This window comes from Phallusia mammillata, chromosome 7 (genome assembly GCF_965637545.1).
Source record: "Phallusia mammillata chromosome 7, kaPhaMamm4.hap1.1, whole genome shotgun sequence".
In the NCBI taxonomy this organism is placed as follows: Eukaryota; Metazoa; Chordata; class Ascidiacea; order Phlebobranchia; family Ascidiidae; genus Phallusia; species Phallusia mammillata.
The window spans coordinates 13,065,618-13,090,008 of record NC_137258.1 but is presented as its reverse complement, the minus strand read 5'-3'; the positions used below and the strand labels follow the sequence as shown (position 1 = coordinate 13,090,008).

The following is a 24,391-nucleotide window of genomic DNA, read 5'->3' as shown; positions in this document are numbered from 1 at the left end:
AAACATTCTTTGAACGTTGCTAAGCCAATGACAAACGTTACAGCAACGTGTGGCAATTTCCAACTAAATATAAATTTAAACATACCGTTTTTTTTCTAAATTATGACGAATTTTGAATTCTGTGGGAAGTTTGTTGAGGCTTTCAGTTCTTGTGATTGCACTCATTAGTGACGTCACATAAAGTGACGTCATATTTTACATTCGCTACCTTGATTTTTTGAAAAACTCGGCGCCTATGACCACAACTTCATTCCACCGTGTTCCCATGTTTGGGAATTTTCACAAATCTAATTGTCGGCTGGGTTGGGAGAAACCTACAAATGTTTACTTTTTGAAGCAAGCTTTGTTTAGCTGTTGAGTAAATGCCACATGCATTGGTTCTTGTGGCGTGTTTGGTGTTTGTGAAAATGAGAAATCTGATGTTAATATGAAGCAAAAAGGGTAAGAAAAGGCTTTATTTTTTTGCCAGAGATGATACTTTTCAGTTTTCTTCTCAATTGCATTATACTCTCGAAGCCCATGTATCCTATTTGATGACTATACTTGTTAGGACACATTCAATATGCCAGTATAACATGTGCATACAACACACATCTCTTGTAGCAATGTGTATATTATATTTTTGTGTTTTACTTGTTTGATGGCACATCTGACACGGACTTGGTTTGTTAATTATGGATCCCCTTCCCTGAAGGTTATATTATCTTATTGTTTTGTTCCATTTTTTTCATGTCTAATGCTGGAATCTGATAAGTCAGATTTTAAAGCATTTGCACTATAGATTTTGCACCAACTTTTTGCAGAGTCATGTTTGAAAACAATGAAACGATCTATCTTAACTTATTTTAAAAACACCAAGTCTACTGACAACAAGCCAGGCTATTCTGCAAACACCAAAAAACGAAAGACAACTTTCGTTACAAGCGAAGTTATAGAAATATCATCAGATGAGGAATTGCAAACAACTGCTAATGTCACAGACAAATCTTTGGAAAGGGACGAGAAGCATGATGCTACCTTTTTTCAACAAACCAACTACCAACACAAGCAGAACTTGGAAGTGCATTCAAGAAATGTAAAACTCAGTAATGATCAGCCCACTGAATGTGAGGATCAAGAGGAACATACCACAGAGATACCCTACTACTTAAAGGATTTTTTTTTGATATTAAATGCTGTTTTGAACAATCAGAATGACAAGAAGTTGTTTGAGGGTGAAGACATGCACTGGATTGAAAAGTTTCAAACTATGCAATGCTCATCACAGAAGCTTTATATTAGGTTATATCAAAGGAAGTGTGCCTGGCTTCCTATCAAAAAGGTGTGTTGATATTTTTTTTAAATGCAGAGCCACCTGTATGTTCCTTTATTTTAGGTTTCGTATCCAAGAATCACTAATGATGCAGCAGTTGTGTTAAATGATCTTGCAGAAAATGGATTCTTGCTTGACAGCCATAATTGTTCCTTGTCGCTGGATGATGTTTTACATTTGTTGTCTGCCCCCGATGTAAAAGATATTTCAAGATTATATCATATTCAGGTTGGTATTTTTCAATATGCTACTATGCATTCATTCAAGCATTTAAAAAAAGATACTATTTTTGCAAAATTTACAGAACAACAGCAAGCAACAAAATATATCAGCATTATTGTTGATGTGTAAACAACAAAAAAGTTTATTTTCCCCTCAAACTTCTTTAGAAAGCAAGTTATTGAAAAGAGCCTCAGCAGCACTTGGTAAGTGCTATAAACTGTCACCTGCTCCACAAAAAGTTTTCAATAGGTATGTATATATCAACCAATTGTAAAGTATTGTGGCACAAAAGTTCCTTACTTAAGGAAAAAGCTTGTTATAAAGTAACTTTTGCCTTATTAAGTTTCCCTGTTAACATACCAGTCCTTCTGGCCCATCGCAGTTTTCAACTTCAGCAGCTAATAAAACTAATATTGCAGAATACAAAATTTCTAAAATTTATGCTTCCACTAATGTATTGTCACTGTCTTGATCTTGATATCTAGTTTTAAAGTGTATATTCATTTTTGTTGCAAGCAACAAATAATTGACATGTTATGGTTAGGCTTCTACTTGTTTTTGATGTCACAAAAGGAACAATTGATGACTCAGAATACACAATAGCTGGTCAAAGTCAAGGACCTTTTTATGGCAAACACCAGCAACTTTCTTCAATTTTGTTGGCAGGTAACAAAATAGACATATCATTAGAATGAATTGACTTTCAATGTAACAGAGCTGCAAGTCTGTGGTTGTTATGCTTGCAAAACAAGGTGAGAGAAAAGGTTTTTGAAGTGTAAGGCATAATCTAACAGACCAGTACCACACTACTCAAAACATGTTTTATGGTGAAGATGTAGTTGTGTAGAAAATAATAATGGTGGCATTATATTGTACAAAAAGCAAAATTTGCCTAAAATCCACCTAAAGTTTGAATTCAACTTTAACATTCCTACTTTATGGCCCCTTTTCTAGCATGTAATCTTCCAGTTTGCACAGGTTGGCACTACAGTTTATATTACAATTACCTAGGTTGAAGATCATATAACTTACTCTATTTGTTGGCTAAACACGACTACACTTATTGTCACCCCCTCCCTCTAAAAATAAAATTGTTGCTAAAACTTGTTTGGTTAGGAATGGGTAAGATCATCTACCCCACCTACACCATAAATGATCCCACACCAATTTTCAAAAGCAGGCTTGAACTTTTGGAATATGAAACTGCATATCAATTAAAACATGAAGTAATGATGGCATGTGACAATTCTCAATGGCAGGTTGGTAAAACAAGTTCCAAACTTTGTAATCAATTGTAAGAGTTTTTTGTTGTTGTTGCAGCAAGCCTTGCATTTATGCGAAAATGCTTCTGTGGCCAGTTTACAAGTTGATGAAGGTTCAAAGAAAAAAGCTTTGAAAATGAAGACATTTATGAAAACCTTTACTGCATGTTCTGTTTACATTCAGATTTTGTCTTTGCAGGTAACATATCTCATGTTTGAAAACCACCTGACTTAACGCAAGCATTATACAAATGAATTTCATCTTATCAACTTCACTAAAATAGTTTTGACAAATTTAACAGTCATTGCAAAATATTTTGGTATCAGGAATAATTCTATTAATCATCCTTATATTTCTAGGTTGAAATACTTCAAAAGATGAAAAAATATGATGAAGCATCTGATCTTTTGAAAAAGCTGCTTGGTCAAAATGATTTTTGTTTGTCAAGAAAGTAAGATATAGTGTTGAACTGTCTTGACATGAAAAATTGTTAATGTTAAATAATTATAACAGTGGTTCTTAACCAGGGGGGAGGGGGCTGGGAGTGAGTCCAAAGTTAGATAAACAGATTTAATCAGTATTTTGTAAGCAGAGTGCATTGTTTGTGAACTAGCAACAAACAAGTTGTAAAAAGAAACTTAATACTATGATGCAATACCATATAACGTAACACACATTTCAAAGAATGACATACAGGCTTTTTTAGTTCTGGTGGTCCCATTGGTGCGAGTGTTCGCAACTTTAGGTACATTTTTCACTAAAGAAAAACAATCGTTTTTTGCCTGTTTCAGAGGGGGCGTGAAGTGTTGGACAAACATATTATAGGGGCAAAAAACAGGTAAAAAAACAAAAAAGGTTAAGAACCGCTGATTTATAAGCTGCATGATGCTTTTACATCAAACATTTATGTTTCTAAATTAAAAAAATAGATATGTTTCTAATCTGTTAAGCACTGCTAGGGGCTATTGGGCTGAGCGACTGGCACTAAATTATGACCAACACATGCATGATGAAAAAAGAGCAATGGAAGTTGTGACCGAAATGTTGTCTGATAAATATGTTCGAGTTGGCCACAAAATATCCTTGGTGGAAAGGTATAATAAGTTGTGCATGAGTGCCAAACTGAGGGAACAAGGTTTAGTCAAAAAGGAACTCCACATGCAGAGTTTTCTTAGTGCCAAAGAGGTAACCACTAACGCTCCAAGAATCTGTTGCTTTGTACTGTTAACTATGGTTTCTTTCAAGGTGCACATCGTGGGAAGAATTTTACCAAAGCGTATGCAGTCTGGAAGTGCACGATTTATGTGGCAAACTCCCGGCCACCCTGATGACGTTGTGCTGTGCTCTGTTGAAGAATATGCTCTGGCACATTACAAGTAAGTTTAGGTGACAAATGTAGTTTGGTTCAAATAATGATTTTGTAAACATGAAGGAGTTTGGGATACAACCAAGGATTACATGGGGAAGGTGGAACCCTTTCCTGCTTTTTTTGTTTGTTGATGTGGGACATAATTTTTATGGATGGTATACCTGATGTTTTTAGAACACAGTTTCAGGTCAAAATGTGCATGTTGACTTTTGTAATAATTTAAACAACCTTGCTAAATTTAAAGTTGTCAAACAGACTCACCCACTGGACTTGTACACAGATGAATTTTATGAACATAGAAAAACGTATATAGTTCAAAGACTTCAGGATATTTGTGACTGGGAGAATTCCAGTTTTAGTGTTATTCAAAAATTAACTGAGACATGGAATCTTCAACAGGATGTGTCTTGTGCGGGAATGAACTGGCAAAGATTTTCATCTCTACAGGAAACTTTGGTAAGTTATCTTGTAACATATTTTTTTGAACAAAGAAACAATGTTTGTATTGTAGGCATTAGCTAGTTGTATTGGTGGAAAAACATTAAGTGCCATACTAAACATTATGTCCAAAGACCTCAGACACACAAGAAGCGGTTTACCTGACTTAGTTGTTTGGAATCCAGCAAAATGCATTTACAAGGTATTGTTACAAAACTGTATTTAAAGGTTCCCTGATTTTACCTTGTTTTTTTTTTATCTCTGAGTTTGCCTATGCACTTTGGAGAATCATCATAGGTGGTAGATAAAGTGTGTTCGACTTAATAGCCCCACTGGTTACACCGTTTGCCTGAAAAGTGTTAAACGGCATTCATACGTTTTGCATGTTCACCACAAGAGAAAGATCGACATGGTATGGCTGCAACAGAAAACTTTTTTGACAATGGTGTCATGTAATGCTTGTATAATACCCTCTTGATATTAGGTAACAAATATGTATTAGTTGCAAGTATAACAAATGCATGTGGAAAGCCATGGAATAGGATGTAGTATGAATGTGTAATTTGGCATAATATAGGAAAGCCACATTTTTGGTTTGCTTAGTGTGTGAATATTATATTTTTTTTAACTGCAATATGTATTGCGTTTTAGTTTGTTGAAGTTAAGGGACCTAGCGACCGTCTTCAAAACAACCAGAAAATGTGGATGCATCACCTGGTGTCTATTGGTGCTTGTGTTGAAGTTTGCTATGTCTCAGCAAGCGCTAGCAGAAAATTAACAGTTTGAAAAAGTACCGTGGTATTATTCTGCATAACCTCAAGGCATTTTAATATCTTTGATGTCATTCTTTCCACATATTTTCTATGCATTACTGTGGTATAATTTTTCTTGCTTATCACTCATATACGTCATTTTTCTGCCATCTCATTGTAATGTTATATTATGTCTGTAAGTTACATCTGTTTCTTACGTTTACACTTAAAATCTTTGAGTTTCTTACGTTTACACACACACACAAAAAGAACGATTAAGAACATTTAAATTACAACACGGCAAAAAAAACAAAAGCAAACCAACAAATTGTGGACCACGGTTCTCAATTATTTGTCCCAAGCGTCCCTTTGCAATTATTTCGAGGTCTGTGGTCCATACAGCTGAACTTATTATTGTAAAACTGAAAGATTGAATTAACGATTTTTCTATTTTCACAAGCAAGAAGCAAGATTTAAGCTGGTCTTTTAAAATTACGTGTAACAATCTCATAAGGCAGTTTGGGTTGGAACATCGTAAATCAACTAAAGAAAAACTCATTGCATTGTGATTGTTTTTATTGCTGTTGTGTCGCTATGTTTTCTTTCACCAAACGAAATAAACTCAACTCATGTGACCCTGTTTGCCACTGACAATTTACGTGTGTTGCATCACAATGAGATTAAATGCCACGATACATTTTGGTTTTGTCGCCAATGAAGCACGTTTTCAAACAAGTTTCAAGCTATTTTAAAACGCCAAAGCGTTGTTTTTAAATCGCGATTTATCAATCTCGTTTTGCGTGAATTAAAAAGTTTTCGCGGACCAGCTGAAAACGCTTTGCGGACCCTGGTTGAGAAGTGAGAACCACTGCATTAATGTTTGAGAGGTCATTTTAAACCGGTGTCGGTAAAAGTCATTTCGTTGGTAAATAGTCTAGATTCTAGAACTATAAACTAAAGCATCTTGCTCTAAGGTACCGCTGTGTAAACGTACAGGAAAATATTGAGCGCGGAATGTATTTTCATTTGATTGGAATTTTTTAACGGTACAGCACGATTGTATTAATTTCCACCTAGCCATTACGTGCTACAATAAAGGGCTCTGCACACCAGACGCGGTTGACGGTGGCGGCTAGCGATGTCAGCGCCAGCGGTTGTTGGCGGATTTTGCGCGTAACGTTTGACGCGACGTTGGCCCTTCACACCGGCAGTGCGGTTGCCGTCGACGACTTTTGTTAAAAAAAACTGGGTCAATGTGCTTGACATGTTCAGTGTTTCTACGTCTTAAGAAAGTTGCTACAAAATTCCGTTGGGTTTATTTTGTGACAAAATATAATGTTGATCATTATTCCACGGTTAAATGTTTCCAAAAACAATTACAACAGCAACATTGCATTAAGTTTACTTCTGTCATTGCTGTTGAAACACACTTTCCTGTTTTACAGACACTATATGTTTCAAAGTTGGCAATATAATAGCAATAAAATAAATGAACACATTTTAGAAAACACAAGATTGCAGAAACGCAAATAAAACAATCATATAACAACATACAAAAAAGCTTAGATGTAAAAGATGCATGTACATAAACTTGCACAATCACAATGATGCTAGATGTTGTCAAATGCGAGAAAAAAACTTGTATTCTTTGGCTTGTGACAGACTTCTGAAGTTTGTAACTTCATCAATTTGCTCTGTGATGTTGGATGAGGTTTCTATCGGAAAATTGCTTTCTATAGTATGACCAACATGTCACAAATTCATAACTTGAACTCTATGGAAATATATGGAACAGTTGATCAGCAGAAACTACATTTTTATTCAAGTATACCAACCTGGAAATCCATATACAGCATTTTCTTTTCTTGCCATGAAGTTTATTGAACAGGTGCACTGGAGTTGTTGAATCAGTCATAGACATGTAGATTAGGAAAAGTTCCTACAGTTCTGCAACAAATCATAGTTGTTAAAGGAACAATACATTTAAAATTTATACCATAAATTTACCTACACATAGGCTCATATGAATAGTGTTTCCATCCTGGTAAGATTTCAACAGCAGCACCTCTCTTGTACTTTTCTTTTTGCAAAGTAGTGGTTACATAATTACAAAATCATTTCATTAAAAATGACCAGTTAAATTAAAAATGACCAGCCCAAGACTAAACAAAAAGCTGTGAATAAAAGTTCTTTAAACCACTGGTAAGAAAATTGTAGTATGTTTGTGTTCAGTATTTAATTATGGGTCCCCTTCCCTGAAGGGGACACATATTGTTTTTGTCTATATATTTTTTTTCTTTTTTTCTTTTTTCTTTTTTTCTTTTTTTCTTTTTTTCTTTCTAACGCAGATTTGTTCCCACGTTTTGGTCAAGAAAGAATGGTTCAAACTTTTTCAAATTTACACACATTAAAGATATTGGTCTAAAGATGGTCCATGTAAATTTTGACCCCGTTTGATCCCCCGGTTCACCCACAGCCCCCCAAAACGTGAAATTTTTAGCGCGGCTATTGTTCCCACGTTTTGGCCAAGAAAGAATGGTTCAAACTTTTTCAAATTTACACACATTGCAGATATTGGTCTAAAGATGGTCCATGTGAATTTTGACCAAGTATGACCCAGAGGTTCACCCATAGGCCCCCGAAACATAAATGTGTCTAACGCCCGTTTGGTCAAGAAAGACACTGTAGGCAGAAGTACCAAGAGAGTAACTCACTGGTTTACGATAGCGGGAGGGCTCAGCTTGACGTCGGACAGACGTTTTACGAGACGTCGTTTCAGTGATTAGAAATCAGCTGTTTTGCACAGCAATGCTATGTCGTTTTATTAAGTGGTCACTCACATTTTCAGTTTTGGCGAAGGTTTTACACCTATGACGTGATTTAAACCTAATAACCGTGCTTCGGTTTTGTATATGTCAAGAAAAACTTGAAAAAATTAACTTGAGTTTTGCCAAATAAATGTTTTTTTAAATGCTCGTTGTCAGGTTGGCTGCCGCATGATCACGGGTTACTTAAGGTCAACTAGTCCGTATTACAAACACAGCTCAGAACTTTCTTCATAACGTAGCGTTTTTTTGACAATCAATTAAGGAGTCAATACTCAAGGCATGTATAAATTAGGCTTAACAGTATTGTTGAACACGAATGACGGCGTGCTATTGAAAACGGTGTCAAAAGGTCAAACAGTCGTTTGGCGTGTGCACCCTGAGAGGTTACTACTGGTCAATGGTACTCGTTTTGCGAAACAAAGTTAAATGAAAAACAAATTGTTATGTATACACTTGTAGCAAATTGCTTTTTAATTTAAAGTGTCTGTAACACAACTGTTACAGCTTTCTAAAAAAATTGTGTTCAAAACCCGACCTTGGAGGACTATATCTGGGTCAAAGCAAGAGATTAGATTTAAGTCTTTGTTACGTTTTTTTAATTTTGTAATTACATGACAATAATAGTGCAAAACGAATACGAACAATTTTTTTTATTGTTGGGTTAATGCTTTCTAAAAATTTGTCCTTAAGAATGTAAAAATCACCGCAACATTTGTTTACTGTAAATCCGCACAAACGCGCGTGTGGGGACCCATCAGTTTTTGTTTACAAAAACAATCATATGTGTAGATCAAATGATGTGTATAGTTAATTGGTAAATATCGTATAGAATATATAAAATGGAAGTATATCAGAAAGCCACTCTTCTAGTTTTAAACTGTTTACAAAAATATTAAACGAGCATTTCAAACTAATTTGCTAAAAACAGCCAAAAAACAATTAAAACAAGACAATTTGTACCAATAATATCATTACTTCATTGACTCCATTCTTATTTTCCTGGTAAATAACATTAAAACAACCCACCTTCAAACAAAAAGACCTAAATCAAGCAGAAATGCATCATAAACAAATCGAATACCAAGTTTTTCATCCAGCAGTCTAGCGCGGCTGACGGAAAAGTTAAATCCGATTTAACTTTGCCGTCAGCCGTTTCAACCGAGAAAATCACGCCGTCACGGCAAGTCGCTGTCTGGTGTGAATACCCCGTCGCTTGCCGTCAAACGCAAAAACGCGTCGCTATCCGCCAACCGCGTCTGGTGTGAATCTTGCTTAACGCTAATGACGTTACAATGGTATTTTAGACCAATACAACAGGTGAAGCGTGAAGGTCTGTAATAGTAATTTGTTCTAATTGAACAAAGTAAAAGAAATATGTTTCGTTTGTTTACGTTTTCACATTTTTGACTTCGGCGAAATGATAATGGTCAAACAAACTTCAGCCATTGTCTTTACATGGTATGTAAAGACTGTGCTTCAACGAATGCAAAATGGTCAACAAATGCACTGAACTGTGACGCTGGACGAAGCCCCCCCCCCCAAAAAAAAGTTTCTTGTTTCTTCAGAGTTCCCTCATGTTTTTAATACTCTTTGCTCCAGGCAAGAGGCAAATACGAGAAAAACAGACGACAACCACCACTTCTTCTATCTTTTTTCACTGAAATCGCCGCGAAGTTACTGGGTGCATTCAAGCAGAAACAATCTTTATAAAAAACGCATAGCGCAGTGTGGAAAATCTGAGCAGTTGGTTAACTTTTTTATGACTGTGTTAACTTGATAGTTGATACATTTAATGATGCTTTCAAAACAAGACTATTATGATCACTGTGTTGTTGCGACTAAACAATAGTGATGGGACGATACTAGGTTTTGAAGCGAGTACCGTACCGATGGTCCGATACCGAGTACGACTACGAGTACCACATGTATATACCTTCGATACCGAGTACCGAGTACGATTACCAAGTACTTAAGTGTAGTGCTGTACTTAGTTGTATATCACTGGCTAATTTATCTGCCATGGTCGGGGTACAGGCGTGCACACACACATGCCGAATACGTGATAGAGAAAAAGATATACGTTAACTGGCGAAACTTTTTTCCACTTTTGTGCTGTCCGAAGCAAATGTTGGTATAAAGTTGCCCGTATTTATATGGTGTAAATCGGCCTTCGGTACTCGCACGTTGGTATCGAAAACTGAGACAAAATATTTCGATACCGAGTACGAGTATCGATACCACTGAAATAGTTCGATACCGAGTACCGGGTACTCGTCCCATCACTACTAAACAAACCTGCTTTTATTTTCAGATAGTTAAAATAATGACAGCTCCTTGTAAAGAAATTCTATGCAACAAGTTGGTGTCTTATCATTCTGCAATTGCTGCTTCAAAATGCATGCAGCACCCTAACTATATGAAACAACAAGTTCGGTATCGCAAACCTCGCAGTTTAGGACGTGCTCCAACGAAAAAAGCAGACCCAAGCTATTTTAAAAAGTCTTATCCTACACCCGAAGATGAGAAACATGCAGAGCCAATATATTTGGCCTATAACTCTGCAATGGTATCAATAGTGTAAGTTTTGTGTCAATAATTTTCAATACTAACTGTTTAGAAATCACCTGGTGCAAGGTTAGGTTACCAACTGTTTGAAATACATAAAATCTGTTTGACTGTTTTAACCACTGATTCATGCAGGCTCCTAACTTCCTAAGACATGTGTTTGAACACTGACCTTTGATTTTTTGACCCAGAAAATAAGTATGTTGGTGTGTAAGGCTGTGCATATTAAGTTGCTTTTCTTGTGCACAAACAGGTGTGCTTGTACTATAAATCAGAGTCCTGATGTGATTGCACTTGGCTTGGCATGGTAGTTGTATGGTATGATAATTTTACTTCAACACTTTTTCACCAATCTTGCTACACCATTGCCATGTTCACTTGGAATGTACCGTATACCATCAATAAAGTATTTTCAGTAGTAATGCACTGTACAGCAAAACAGCAGATTCCACTGAAACTTCGATGCATTTAAAAAAAAATCTGTTCTGGTACATACCTTTACAACTAAGATTTTGTATGTTGACCACAAACCTGTTTTCATTGTGAATAAAATGACAAACAAAGTGTCATTGCAACCAAGTTTTTTCATGTTCATGAATTTTAGAAAACACAGTTTAGAAGCATTTAATTTTTCACCCCCAACCCCTTAAACCCCCAAATATTCGGTTTTGCTTTTCCAGTCCTTTAGGTTTGAATGACAATCCCTAATGTGCTCTAAAAAAAAATTTAAACAATTGTTTCCAGTGGGTTACTCACTGAGTATTTAAAACTTTGGCTCAATCGGCCCTATAATATGTGTACATTGAACAGACAGACTTATTGCAAATGGGAGTTCTCTGCTTGACGCTCGGACAGACATTTTATGGGGAAGTCTTTTTAGTGATTAGAAGCGAGTTGCTTTTGCGCAGCAATGCTATGCCGTTTTATCAAGTTAATACACACATTTTCAGTTTTGGCGAAGTTTTTACACCTTAGATGTGACTTAGACTCTTAAGTGTACTTCGGTTTTGTATATGTCAGGCAAACCATTATTGATCAATATAAAGGTTAAAAATAGAATTTTACTTCTCTGAAAGCCGCGATGGTCGGTGTCAGCTGGACTGTTGCATGAGGAGAGGCCACTGAAGGTCAACTTGTATCAACATAGTTTCTTTATTATTGACAAACAAATCCGAGAATCAATACTTAAGTCATGTATAAATTAGGCAAAATGGTGTTGTTGAACACTAAGGACTGCATGCTATTGAAAACAGAGTCAAAAGGTTATTAAACGGTCGTTCCACATGTGCACCGTGAGAGGTTACTACAGGTCAATGGCATTCGTTTTGTGAAACAAAGTTAAGTGAAAAAACAATTTGTTGTGTATATATTTGTAGCAAATGGGTTCCTGCTTTGTAGTGTCTGTAATACTTTCTAGGAAAATTTGTGTTAAAAAACTTACATTGGACATCAATATCGAGGTCAAAGCAAGAGATTAAATTAAAAGTTTTTTTTTCTTTTTTTTACTGCTTTTGTAATTATGTGATAAAAATGATGCGAAAAGAATACAGACAAAACTTTTTAAAGTTTGGGTTGATGCCTTCTAATAATTTGTCCTAAAGAATCCAAAAATAACCAGAACATTTGTTTACCATAAGTAACTAGTCCACACAAACACCTGTGTGGAGATGCATTCGGAGTGTAATAACCACCCACCATTATTTGTTATATTGCAACTTGCTCTCTATGCTCAGTTGGGAGTTTTAAAGTGAACATCTTAAACGGACATTGATGAGCCCAACCTAATGTGTGCCTGTTGGGCTGCGTACACACGACCTTTTAATTTTAGGATTGCCACAAGCCACACATCGAGTAGTTTGCTATACTTTATCCTATGCAACAAATGTATACCTTTTTAAGTGTGGCAAATGGTATGTGCCAAATCATTAAATGATACACAACATATATGCAAAACCTCTTTTTTCAGTTAAATATAACACACACTGTTTCTAAACCACTACATGTTTAGTGCTGCATTTCAAGAAGAGTTGCTTGAACAACAGCAAAATGAAACCGTCACTGAGAAAGAAGAAGAATTGTCTTGGAATGAAGAAACACATCATAAAAAATGCATGGACTATATTATGGAAGTCAATGCAAACTTGCAAAATGCCAGGTGCTTTTTACACGAATTTGTTTATGATTATTTTTGTGATAAAGAATAATTTTTTTAGGTCAAAACGCTTAGTAGCTGACAAACAAAGTGTCATCCAAATGAAAAATGATATGTTTGATCCAACACAAATTAAGAAGAAAGAGTTTGCTGCTAAACTAGCAGTTGCTGAACAAGAAGCTGCCAACTGGATAACCTTAGAAAATTGTGAAGAAAAGGTGGTTGAAGCAATTGACTTTCCAATAAATGTGAACTTTGCAGTGGATAATAGAGGATTTGTATTGAAGAGAACTGCGCAAGAGTTGAATAAAGAAACTATGTAATATTAAGAAGTTTTTGTTTTTTATGTGGAAAGTTAGGAGTAGTGGACACTTGAAGCTCTAAAACAGTGGTCTTCAAACTGTGGGTCGCAGCCCCCAAGGTCTAAACTTTTTCTGGGGTCTCTATAAATTCAATCTATCGGCTTTTAAATTTACTACCAAAACATTACACGTTTTTGGTCTACCCTTTGCTCATGTTTCGTGGTACAGCTGGGTACCTCATGTCACAATCTAATCATTGTGATGCAATAATCTATATGAAACAAAAGTTGTCCAACCCATTGTTATGCAATAGAGCCCCATGAGTGACATATTGTATCCAAAGCAATACAGCAGGTGCAGGGAAAAATATATAATTTGACTGATTTCTACAAACTGGTGAGCTTTAACGCGAATTAGATTGGCCAAATTAAATAAAACTTTTGGTTCTAACATTTATGCGTAAAAATGCATGCTGAATGCTCTACTTGAAAATTAGGCGAGAATATTTACATGAAAATAGTTTCAGTATCGACATTACTTCAAACATTTTTCTCCCTACCGAAAAATAATGGGGTCGCATGTAAATGCTGATTTATATTTATTTTAAATTGGGGTCACTTTCAAAAAAGGTTGAAGACCACTGCTCTAAAATATTGTCCTTCACTTGCAAATGTATAAAGCTTATGTCAGGCATATCTACACAGTTTTTAATGGGGTCCAAGTTTAAGTAAATAAAGGTCTGCAAAGCAAGATAAAACTGGAACAAAAATACATGGCTGTGCAACAATCTTTTAATGCAATTATCATTTCTGGTCAAAACTGGTTAACAAGTGCTTTTAAATATAATTAAATTTAGTACAAAATGGAGCATAAAGTTTTGTTTTAGCAGCTTTGGTAATATCAAAACATATCATGTGAAAACAGCTGCAGGCCACATTGTATCTGCAGTCTACCTGTCGCTAGGTGAAAAAATAGCACAACATTGAAACATAGGTGCAAATCAAAAAATTACTGTTTAACTCAATTGCAGCGGGACATCCTTTGGTTGGGGATATAAATTACTTGTTACATTTTAGAAAGTTTAGTTATTGTGTGTCAAGCGTAAAATGACATCAAAACTCTAGTGGTGAAAAGTTTAACAGTGGGTTTAATATTTAATTAGTCCGGTTGTAGAACACCTTACATGAGCTACATCAGCATACCCAATTTACAGCTATAATGTTCTAATTGTTTTAAATTTAGTGGGGTTTGGGTTGTGTTTCACCCTACAGCCCTACAAACTATCCTAAAAACTTTCTTTTGAACAGTTCAATATGTTGTGTTGTTATGATCTACAGTCCTACCAGCAACCAGGGTTGAACTAATAAATAAGGCGTGACATTGTAATGTGTCCAGTGATTTGTTTCACCCCTACAACGATTTTATTGTTCATAAAAAAATACACAAACTTTTTACACTGAAGACCAACTTTAACCGAACAGTATGACAATTTGTTGTTCCAGCAGATCCTGCCTTTTAACTTAATGTAAAATTACCAACTTTTTGTGTCTAAGAGGGTTGGGATTTTGCCTGCACACACAACCAGGCTATAAAAAGGTTGGCCAATATAAAATCCAATGTAAAATAGCATTGTATGTGTGGTATGGTAAAAACAATTTTAGTTTACGTTTTAAATCACAAGTTCGGGAAATGTTGATTTCCAGGCTAAAATCAGTGTGGTAAAAACAAATTAATTTCGCTAAAAAGCATCTTCAGTGTCTAGAGAGCAATAAAAGCGATTAAAATTAGAAAAGGCATTAAAATAGAAAAAGCTGATAGTTCCTTTGCACACACAATCAATCCTCAACTGAAAGCCCAGCAGACTAAACTGACTGAACATGTAATGAAAGATAAGAATCGCTATTAGCTTTTTCTATTTTTAATGCCTTTTCTAATTTTAATCCCTTTTATTGCTCTCTAGACACTGAAGATGCTTTTTAGCGAAATTAATTTGTTTTTACAACACTGATTTTAGCTTGAAAATGAAAGGTGAAAATCGTTGCGGCAATGGCAATAGAATAGGGAAAGATTCCCATAATAAATTTACCAGGAAGTTTACTTTTTGCATCAATCTGTTAGTGCTAAAAATGACTAAGTTTAAAACTGAGGAGAGCAAGACAAACTTTCAATGGTGGTCCAAGTTTATTTACAAACACTAAATACATCAGTGACCTTCTAATGTGTTAAAAACTGGAGTTAAAAACCTAAAGTTGACAGTAGAAATGTTACATCTTACATATCTGGTTAAAATTGAAATCGTAGGGTCTTGAGTTATATGGAGCAATAAATACACGGCAGTAAAATCCATGAAGATACATTATAAACAGGCAGTAAAAATACAACGAAAGAATACATGACTGGCAGAATCATCATCATTATGTCAAACTAAACTAGTGGTTCTTAACCTGAATTTGTTCAAACTGAGAAGTATGACACAAGTCTTCAAATTATTAAAAAAGAGGTTAGGTGTTTGGCATATTTTCTGGTTAAAAACCACTATATTAAACATTCAACATTTGATCTAAGTGGGCTTGTTCAAAGCCAATTGCTTGCATTATATACAACATTTACAGTTCCATTCTACTTCTTTCGCCTGCTGCTCCGTCGTAATAGAGGTGTTTCAATTTCTTCTGATGAAGTTGCGACTAGAAAGAATAAATTTAACTGTAGTCACAAATCAACATTTCTAATTAAGTAGATTACTTTAAGAAGTAAGACTCTTCAATTAGCTTACTCAGCACTTAACTGCATATCAAGGGTTTAAAAACAGTTTTCAGTAGAGTCACAGCAGATAAAGCACTGTATAGCAACTTGGCAAATGATTATGATGACAAATGACAATTAATTAACTGACCAGCAGCTGCAGAACTTTTTGTTTTCTTTTGACTTGCTGCTTTCGGCTTGAAAACTTCTGGACATATCTCTTTGTCTAAAAGAAGATGGTTTAGTTAATCTAAAATTGTTTTTATGTTTGTAACCAGCAATTGTGATGTTTCACCATAAACAATGCAGCATTAGAAGCTGACTTGGACTTACCTCCCAATTGAGTTGTGCACTCAGTCAACTTCTGTTTCTTGCTCTCCTCAGCTGTTACTGTAACATGACATAATATGTCAAAGGGAAGCATCATTTCAACATAACACTGTGCCACATTTAAAAACAAGTAATGCATGTGGTGAAAAAAAAAAACATTTTTGGTCTTCCTAAATTTTGATTGTTCTGAATAGTATGTGTCACTGCATTTGGTATTACCTTTTTTATACAACAGGAATAAACAGAATGGGGTCAAATAAACCTTTGCAAAATCATACAATAGTTTTATAATTTTTGCCGCCAGTGTGTTGAAAGAAAAGTTTTTATTTTCTAGCACTACATTTGCTGAAACAAGCTGTGTGTTAAAGAATCTTAATGTTGTTTAAAAAACACAAAAATTGTGCACACACCATCTGGTTTTGCTGCTCTCTTTCTCGTCCTTTTCGGTAACACAACAGGTTGTTCTTCAGCAGGTTTTACAATTTCTGAAGTTTCATCTGAATGTGGAAAAATTGGTTTTGCTTTAACTTGTTCAGTTCAAAGTATTAAAATATACATACCTTTAACATTTGTTCTGGTTCTTCCACGCCTTTTTACAGGTAATGGAGTCATGCCCCCAACAACGGTGTGATGGAATGTCACAGATTTATTGCTCTCTTTTTTCATGGCGCCTTTGTTTCCATTCATGGACTCCTTCAGTTTGCTTTCATTTTTAGTGGACATTGCATTTTCTTCTTCTACTTTTGGTTCTTTGCTTGATCTGGTGGTCCGTCCTTTCCGGCAAACAGCATTTGCTTTGGCCTTTTTGCTAGAAACAACTTTAACATCTGATTGGGCAACTGCCACCTTTGTATTCAAAGCATCTTCCACTGTAGTATTGATATCTCTTTTTATCTCTTCTGGTGCAGGTTTGGACCTTGTGCAACGAGAGGAGTGAGTTGTAACAGTTGTTCTAGATGCTACTTTCTTGTTTGAACGCCTCTGAATACCACTTTTCTCATCAACCATTATAACTTCCTTCTTTTTCATAGAAGTTTCCTTCACATCCAAACTATCTTGATCAACGTTTTCGTTTTGGGATTGCACAGGGGACACTTGATCCTCTTTGTTTACTTTTTGATTGTAGTTTTTGACTGACACTGCCTTTATCTGTTTACCAGATCTGGTAACTCTGGGAGCCACTTCTGCCTTCAATTCTTCAACATCTTTAATGCAGTTTTGGGTAATAGCAGATTTAGGCAATACTGTTCCACTCTCTGAATTACACATTAAGTCATTAATTGCACTGTTAGGTTGTTCATTTTGTTTCTTTTTTACAGTTTTAGCTTCTGATCTGGTGGCTCTGTTTGATTTCCTTGTAACTTTGGAGATTTTCTTTGCTTGTGTTTTAACCTTCTTTGGTTCCACTTTAGGAGAAGAACATGCTGATTGTGGTGTGGCACTGTGGTCTTCTTGGAATAAATCATCCAAACACATACTGTCATTGAATTCTTGTTTTGGCCGCTTTGTATGAGTTTGGAATAATCTTACAGTTCCATATTTGTCTTGCACAGGTTGGTATTTTTTAGTTGGCAAACCAAACAAGCGATCAAAGCCCAAACTTCCCACAATGGCAGTAACTTGTTTTTGTTCTCTTGGTGATTGAAATAATCTTTTCATGCCAAACTTATCATCAACTGGTTCCTGTATGTTCTTGCATTTTGGTGTTGTCAGCAATCGCTTGGTTCCAAACTTTTCTGTTACAGCTTCAGATGTATTTTTTGTTTTAGGAGTTTTGAAAAGCCTCTTGGTTCCAAAATGGTGGGAAACAGCCTCATTTTTATGCCTTTTGGTGCTTCTGACTATCTTACCACTGCCAATATTTTCTGGTTTCTTCTCAACAATCTTATCAGGTTCTGGGGTTTTCATCATCTCATCCATACAAATGCTTTCATCCAAAGCATCGTATTTTCTCTTAATAGCAGGTGTGCGAAGCAGCCTCTTTGTTCCAAACTTATCAGCCACTGGATCAACATTCTCTTTAACTTTAGGAGTTTTTAGAAGCCTCTTTGTACCAAATTTGTCTTCAACAGGTTGAGCAATCACTTTATCTTTTGGTGTTTTAAACATTCGTTTCAATCCAAATTTTTCTTCCACTTCCTGGTTCTTTTTGCTCTTAGGTGTTTTAAATAGTCGCTCTGTACCCAAGACTCCTTCTTCACTGTCTTTGTGGATGTTTTTGGCACCTTCCTTTGTCTTTGCCACTGAAGCACTGGTCTTGCCTTTTTCATTAGTAGAATCTATTTTACTTACTTTCTTTTTGCAAAGAACCGGCGAAGCACCAAGATCAAAATCCTTTTGTTCAACATCACTTTCAACTTCGTCTGATGTATTAAGTGGAGAAAGTTGCATTTCACCAATAGTAGGTGGAGTTTGCAGGTCTTTGTAAAAGTTTTCTGCTTCAGCACTAAATGCTGGAGTTTGAAACATGTCTTCAATTCCAGTAAAACTCTCATCAAGGGGAATATTTAGCTTCTGTAACATATAATTTATATGGAAATGACATTGGCTATATATATTTGATGTATTCACATATATATATACATATGAAAACGTTTATAAAACAGAGGCAAATAAAATGATATGTCCTAAACAGGGCTTGGGTGTTAGAGTTAAGAAGTCAGAAACTTTTTTGAACAATCAGACTAAAAGTTGGCTGACTCCAATTGGCTAATTTAATTGGATTATTCAAAAATAAAAAAATGATAAATTGAACATTGATGCATATTTATATTTCAAATACAACCTACTATTATTTGCTTAAACATTTATACCCATCAGTATGCCCCCCAAAATATTGATATCATTATTAACCAGAAGGAGTCGCAGTCGGAGTGAAAGGTTCAGACTATCAACTCCACAGCCCCAGCTCTAATAAATATGTTGACCAACTTACAATTGGGGCAGGTCCTTTGGGCGGTCTTGGAGTTCGAGTCGGCAGAATTCTTTTGTGAGTTTTACCAATGTACAAAGTAGCAGGTGACTCGCAGTGATGGCTGTTGTCTGAAACAGCTGACACTTGCTTATTTTTCTGAACCTTGTTATCCTTCAATGCCTGCAGAGTTTGCATATAAAAAGTTTTAAATAATGAAGCAACATAAAAAACTAAAATGATATATAAGTGACAGAATATGTGAAACTCCAAATATTGTTTTGTACTCACCATAATGTTCTTTGCAACCGGTTTTGTTTGCTTATTTGCTGGAGCCCTCTTAACAATATCCGACCACAGAGGTTTGGAGTTTAACTTTCCAATACTTTTCCTTTTGTGTCTACAAAGGTGGGATTTTTGTTTGGAGAGTAAGTGAAAATACATTTAAACTGACTTACAAGTTAGTTGCAGTCCTGTGCACATTAAGTAGGGTAACATTTCCAGTTGATTTTCGAGATTTGACCTACAAAAAAACGTTGAGTAAATTATGTTATGGTCCAATACAGTAACATTAACTAAATTACCTGTTCCACAGTTTGAATTTCAGAAGTTCTGTAACAAAAAACAACTGAGTTGGTCACTCCATTTATCAATATTTTAGTTGTGTAAGAATATTATCATCAAACAACAAACCTTTCTGTTTCATTTGCATGTACACCAAGATCATTTGTTGTTGATTGGCTGGGAAGAAAAATAAAGAAATTAACTTTCAAAACACAACCTAAAAAATTAAACATATGCATGTTTAACTACCAACCTGAGTTTTTTATCCATAGCATTTTGTATTGCATTATGTAGTAGGTTTGGCTGTTTGTTACCACTTTTTGACTTCCTGTATGGAGTTGGGGTGCGTGTGGGCTTTTTGGCTCTTGCATCCAATGAAGAACTTGTTGAACTTGAAGCTTCAGAAACTGTACATAGACTACTTAATCTCACTGACTTCCTTCTTGTCATAGTTTCGGCATCATGTGGAGTGGCTCCTTTCTTCACAGGGGTGTTTGGAGGTAAATGCTTAAGAAACTGCTCTGGGCTGAGCTTGGGACCAAAGGAAACACGACTTGATTTGCGTTGAACTGCCTTTATGGACTCATCTGGAACCAATGGAGATTCACAAATGTTCTTAAGGCTACGTCTGTTCTTTTTGATTGGTGATGAGTTGTTTTCTATTTCTTCAACCTCAGGCAATGGATCCCAATTTTTTTTAAAACTGTTGTGAGGTGAAATAGAAACTTCCTCACATATCTCCTCAACCAATGGAATGGATTTCTTTTTCAACTCACCAAGACTTCTCCGCAGAGGTGTCATGTTTGGAGTTCGTGGACTTCCAAACAAGGCAAGTTGCTTTTTTCTGCTTAAACCACTTGACCCTGATGATCTCCTCCTGTATTTCTTTTCTGTAGCACTTTCACTCTGGGAAAACTTGTAGGGGTCTGATTCTTCTCCTTCTCCCATGTTTTTTAAACTTAGTGAGATGGTAGGTTCGGTAGATACAGAAGTACTGATATCCACAGAACCTGGTTGACCAATGCTGTCAACTTCTTTATCAATGCCTGATAGTGGTTTGCCTGTATCCACACCAACTAATTCACCTGATTCAGTTTCACACCCCTTCTCTTTTTCAGCGTTGTCTGCACCATCAGCATTGCTGAAGCTTGAACTAGTATCAATTCTGTAAAAATAGTAGTGGAGGGGTTTTGCAACATTTAACACTGCATGCTAATTGTTATCGCAAAATGGTATTGCTCTGCATGACAACATTTTTGAGTGCAATAGACTGGTTTACTTGATAGTATTTAGAAAGCAGTCAGGCATGTGCATGTAAAATGGGTTTTAAGACTGTTGTATCAAAACAAATCAAAAACAGGTGATGTTTTTGTGCATTTGATAATACTTAAACATTAATTTGCTAATCATTTTGTCATGTTGCATGTGCCAAGCTTAGCATACATGCCTTGGGTTGCCGACCACTGTAGTACAGCATACAAGTTATATACATATTATTTTACCTTGGTTCTGAAATTATTCCTGGGTCATTTTTTCTAAATCCTGGTGTTAAAATATCCTGAGTCTGTAAGTAAATGTCTTGTTAACTTTTGTAACTAATGAACAATTTGAATGCATGCAAAAAATTATTATATCATACATTTGGTTTCACTTCATTCTTTGTCTTGTTAGTGGTCTTCAGTTTTATGCTCTGTTTCATATCCTTGACTAACAGGCTGAATGGTGAATCAAAAGTTGATGCCTGTGCTTCCTCTGAAAAAAGTAAAACCAAAAATGTAACCCATGTGTTAGCGATAAGGCTTTCAGATGTCTACGGGGCCGTGAAATAAATAAAAAATTCCAAAAATGGGCCAAGGTTTAAATTTTTGCAGGAAAAACTTTTTCTGGGTCAAACTCTAGGGTAACTATACACCTTTTTTATCTATAGATAAGTTTATTTTTATATTTTATAGTTATTTACTAAGTAGAAGCTGTCAAAAACATTCAATTTCCACACAAGCGCAAAAATGCCCCTGAACGGTTTATAGAAGCAGAACCCTTTATTACATTGCCTTGTCATGCGTCACAATAGGAGATTTTGCAGTATTTAATGTATGTTAAACCTCACATTTTAAAAATTCGGTATAGCGCCTTCAATGGCCCTGGCGTACTGTGATTCACATTTTAAAAACAATGAATTATTGAAAACAAAACTTATAGTTGTCATTAAAATGTTGGGACTTTCCACCGGGCCTGCAGTTGAACCACGCTGGTTTAGAATAATATATTATGTGTGAGAAACACAACATACGTAATGGTGTTCTTGGTTTATTTAATGCTGCTTTTGCTGATATAACCGCAGGACTCTTGTTATATGACTCATGGCTTTCCGGATATTCAAACCTGTTGGAAATAAAAGGATGTAATAAACAAACCACACTAAATCAAATGTTTTTTTTTGCACCAACCTGAATGATCTGTCAACAATAGTCAGTACATCTTTATGGGCCAGTTCCAATCCATTCTCAACTGCCTTACCATTCACAATGGTCTGATTTGTCTGTAGAAATGTATTTTGTACTTTATAAATTTAGCCTCAACCTTATTGCTTTGCATCTTGATAATCCATAATAGTTGAATTAGCATAAAGAGGCATGGCAACCTCAAATAAGTTAAATAAATAAGCTGTTGCTGCCAGGCATAGTATCAAGTCTATAGAGCTCTTCTGGCAAAAGTATTTTTATTCCGACGTTTCAATGTCCTATACAGGTCGTCTTCATCAGGGTAAATAACACTGAATGCGACTAGAACAGTGCACGTTTATCGTACTTTTGCCAGAAGAGCTCTATAGACTCAAATAAGTTAATTTATAAGTGAATTTTAATAGTTTATTACTGATTACCTTGCTAAGGTTATGCAACATAAACTTTCCATTTTCATCAATCTGTAGTTTACACTGTTGGTTGGATACATATGGGAGTTGAACCCTTACATCGCAATCTATCTTCCTGCAAACAAGCATAATCCACTATATCCAGTGCTTATCATGCCTCTCGTAAGAAAAAAACTGTTGTCCCGCAGTTTTTTCTATTGCATGAGGCGGGCCAAGTCGGCCTGCAGTTTTAGACATGACCCAGTTTTAGGTAACTCAAGTCACCTCTGTTCAGTGTTATTTACTAGCTGTCCATAAATTTTATGGTAAATGCTTATTTTGGCCCTGGGTAAACCACTCACAAAATGGTCACATAATAAGCCAATGTAAGAGTCTTTGTTAATGTAGCGACAAATCATTATTATTATGTATAATTAATCTAAGTGGCTTATTTTGCAGAAAAGGTCTTCAGATTGTTTTTCCTAAAAATAAGGTTTCCTCAATTTCACATTTTTTGTTTCTCAAGAAATCTCGATGTCCTTTTTTCTGCTAGCAAAAATGTTGATGAAAAAAAAAGAATTATATTTTTCTGATTTAGCAGTTGGGGCAAAATTTCTGCTCTGTCGAACCTGTGCAAAAACTATTAAAGAACAATTATTGACAGTTGTGTAACCAAGCAATGCAAGCGTGACCACATTGGATTTTATGGCACATTTCGCCGAGATCTCAGGTGTGCACGAAGAATTTTCAGGTGTGCACAAACCAGTTAAGTGTGCACCACATCAAGAAAAAGCTAACCGATTTACAAATTTTTAACAAAATCTCAAAATAACTGTCAAAAGCAATTGCGCCACTGGTTAACTAATGTAAAACGAAAATTTCGAAGGCGAAAATTTTTTTTATACAAAACAAACAAACCAGGTGCTACGAACCTAAAAAGTCTCAAGTGTGCAATCAAACTTCAAAAAAAAAAGTCTTGGGTGTGCAGCTGCCATACTATCCATACTTGTCTATAGCAGTGGTTCTCAACCGTTTGCGGACCGTGGCCTGCTAAAAGTTAAAGTTATCAAAAAACAAAAAGGCTTTTAGTAGGCGTTTCTGGTGAATCTAGACCCATGGCCCACCTGGGGGGCCATGGGCCCAGGTTGAGAACCACTGGTCTATAGACAAAGTGAATGTGTAAAGTCAGCAAAACAAGAGCAAAAGAAAGCATTCTGATTTCTGATCTCTGACCAATGCACATTGGAAGTTTATGTAAAATGAAAACATAATAGTAAGAGGGGCAACAATTTCTCTAATGGGAACCCTATAGTCGAAACCGAAAAAATAAATTGAAAGAAAATTGTACATTGAATTTAAAACACACAGTTTTGCAAAAGTTACCTATAAGACACCAATACACTTAAAAATTGTAGTTGTAAAAACCTTACTGGCCTTTGTCTTGCCGGTTTTGGTAAATTATATGTTACCTGCCAAACAAGCATGTTTCACTTGTCAGTGGAAATTGTGACCCATCTGATCCATTCCTCCGTATAACAATTACTTTACCATACACTGGCATCTTTCTTTGGTTCTCAACTGGTGCAATTTACCCTATCATTTATTCTGCACATAAAGAAAACTATGGACAAAAAAATATCTCCAAAATAACTAAGTTAAGCACAAAGCCAGTGCCATAAACTAAAAAAATAACTGAGAGTGCACGTTTGCTGCAACTAGTTCAGCGCTATGTTCGGTTCAGCGATAACAAGTTTTATAGGTTTCTACATTTGTTGAAACATCCTAAAGCA

General features: G+C 35.7%; 3 protein-coding genes and 1 long non-coding RNA gene across 6 annotated transcripts; 2 read left to right on the top strand and 2 right to left on the bottom strand.

Moving 5' to 3' along the window:
* The first annotated feature begins 208 nt into the window (after positions 1-208).
* On the top strand, positions 209-5,991 carry LOC145238872 (fanconi-associated nuclease 1-like). Of its 2 annotated transcripts, none has more exons than XM_080102147.1 (14): positions 209-441; positions 804-1,321; positions 1,376-1,540; positions 1,617-1,783; positions 2,079-2,200; positions 2,651-2,793; positions 2,855-2,995; positions 3,157-3,248; positions 3,757-3,982; positions 4,043-4,173; positions 4,230-4,353; positions 4,422-4,622; positions 4,678-4,806; positions 5,256-5,991. In XM_080102147.1, the coding sequence occupies exons 2-14, from the start codon at positions 821-823 to the stop codon at positions 5,388-5,390; spliced, it is 2,277 nt and encodes a 758-aa protein (XP_079958273.1). In that variant the 5' UTR covers positions 209-441; positions 804-820; the 3' UTR covers positions 5,391-5,991. The 2 variants fall into 2 exon arrangements, with proteins under 2 accessions (XP_079958273.1, XP_079958272.1); XM_080102146.1 differs by having other exon boundaries at positions 3,748-3,982.
* Positions 5,992-6,659: 668 nt separating this feature from the next.
* On the bottom strand, positions 6,660-7,658 carry LOC145239647 (uncharacterized). Of its 2 annotated transcripts, none has more exons than XR_013862353.1 (3): positions 7,364-7,658; positions 7,192-7,303; positions 6,660-7,130 (listed from the first exon to the last, which is right to left on the bottom strand). It is a non-coding gene; the product is annotated as an uncharacterized LOC145239647 (long non-coding RNA). The 2 variants fall into 2 exon arrangements; XR_013862352.1 differs by having other exon boundaries at positions 7,368-7,655.
* A 2,291-nt stretch (positions 7,659-9,949) lies between these two features.
* On the top strand, positions 9,950-13,233 carry LOC145239528 (uncharacterized). Its single transcript, XM_080102867.1, has 3 exons — positions 9,950-10,761; positions 12,758-12,904; positions 12,963-13,233. Exons 1-3 carry the CDS (start codon positions 10,508-10,510, stop codon positions 13,222-13,224), a joined length of 663 nt encoding a protein of 220 aa, XP_079958993.1. The 5' UTR covers positions 9,950-10,507; the 3' UTR covers positions 13,225-13,233.
* A 2,132-nt stretch (positions 13,234-15,365) lies between these two features.
* On the bottom strand, positions 15,366-24,257 carry LOC145238189 (uncharacterized). The gene is made up of 17 exons (XM_080101274.1): positions 24,071-24,257; positions 22,632-22,737; positions 22,198-22,289; positions 22,041-22,132; positions 21,390-21,502; positions 21,253-21,314; positions 20,004-20,915; positions 19,880-19,927; positions 19,771-19,798; positions 19,645-19,709; positions 19,478-19,586; positions 19,211-19,369; positions 16,836-18,789; positions 16,686-16,772; positions 16,279-16,335; positions 16,097-16,171; positions 15,366-15,887 (listed from the first exon to the last, which is right to left on the bottom strand). The coding sequence occupies exons 1-17, from the start codon at positions 24,160-24,162 to the stop codon at positions 15,823-15,825; spliced, it is 4,116 nt and encodes a 1,371-aa protein (XP_079957400.1). The 5' UTR covers positions 24,163-24,257; the 3' UTR covers positions 15,366-15,822.
* Positions 24,258-24,391: the final 134 nt, after the last annotated feature.

Excerpts from the sequence above, each read along its gene's own strand:
- LOC145238872 (XM_080102146.1), top strand. The coding sequence starts at position 821 with ATGAAACGATCTATCTTAACTTATTTTAAAAACACCAAGTCTACTGAC. Across the intron at positions 1,322-1,375 it reads CCTGGCTTCCTATCAAAAAG|GTTTCGTATCCAAGAATCAC; the intron begins GTGTGTTGATAT and ends CCTTTATTTTAG. Across the intron at positions 1,784-2,078 it reads CCACAAAAAGTTTTCAATAG|GCTTCTACTTGTTTTTGATG; the intron begins GTATGTATATAT and ends TGTTATGGTTAG.
- LOC145239528 (XM_080102867.1), top strand. The coding sequence starts at position 10,508 with ATGACAGCTCCTTGTAAAGAAATTCTATGCAACAAGTTGGTGTCTTAT. Across the intron at positions 10,762-12,757 it reads TCTGCAATGGTATCAATAGT|TGCTGCATTTCAAGAAGAGT; the intron begins GTAAGTTTTGTG and ends CTACATGTTTAG. Across the intron at positions 12,905-12,962 it reads GCAAACTTGCAAAATGCCAG|GTCAAAACGCTTAGTAGCTG; the intron begins GTGCTTTTTACA and ends TAATTTTTTTAG.
- LOC145238189 (XM_080101274.1), bottom strand. The coding sequence starts at position 24,162 with ATGCCAGTGTATGGTAAAGTAATTGTTATACGGAGGAATGGATCAGAT. Across the intron at positions 22,290-22,631 it reads TGTTGCATAACCTTAGCAAG|ACAAATCAGACCATTGTGAA; the intron begins GTAATCAGTAAT and ends ACATTTCTACAG. Across the intron at positions 22,133-22,197 it reads ATTGTTGACAGATCATTCAG|GTTTGAATATCCGGAAAGCC; the intron begins GTTGGTGCAAAA and ends TATTTCCAACAG.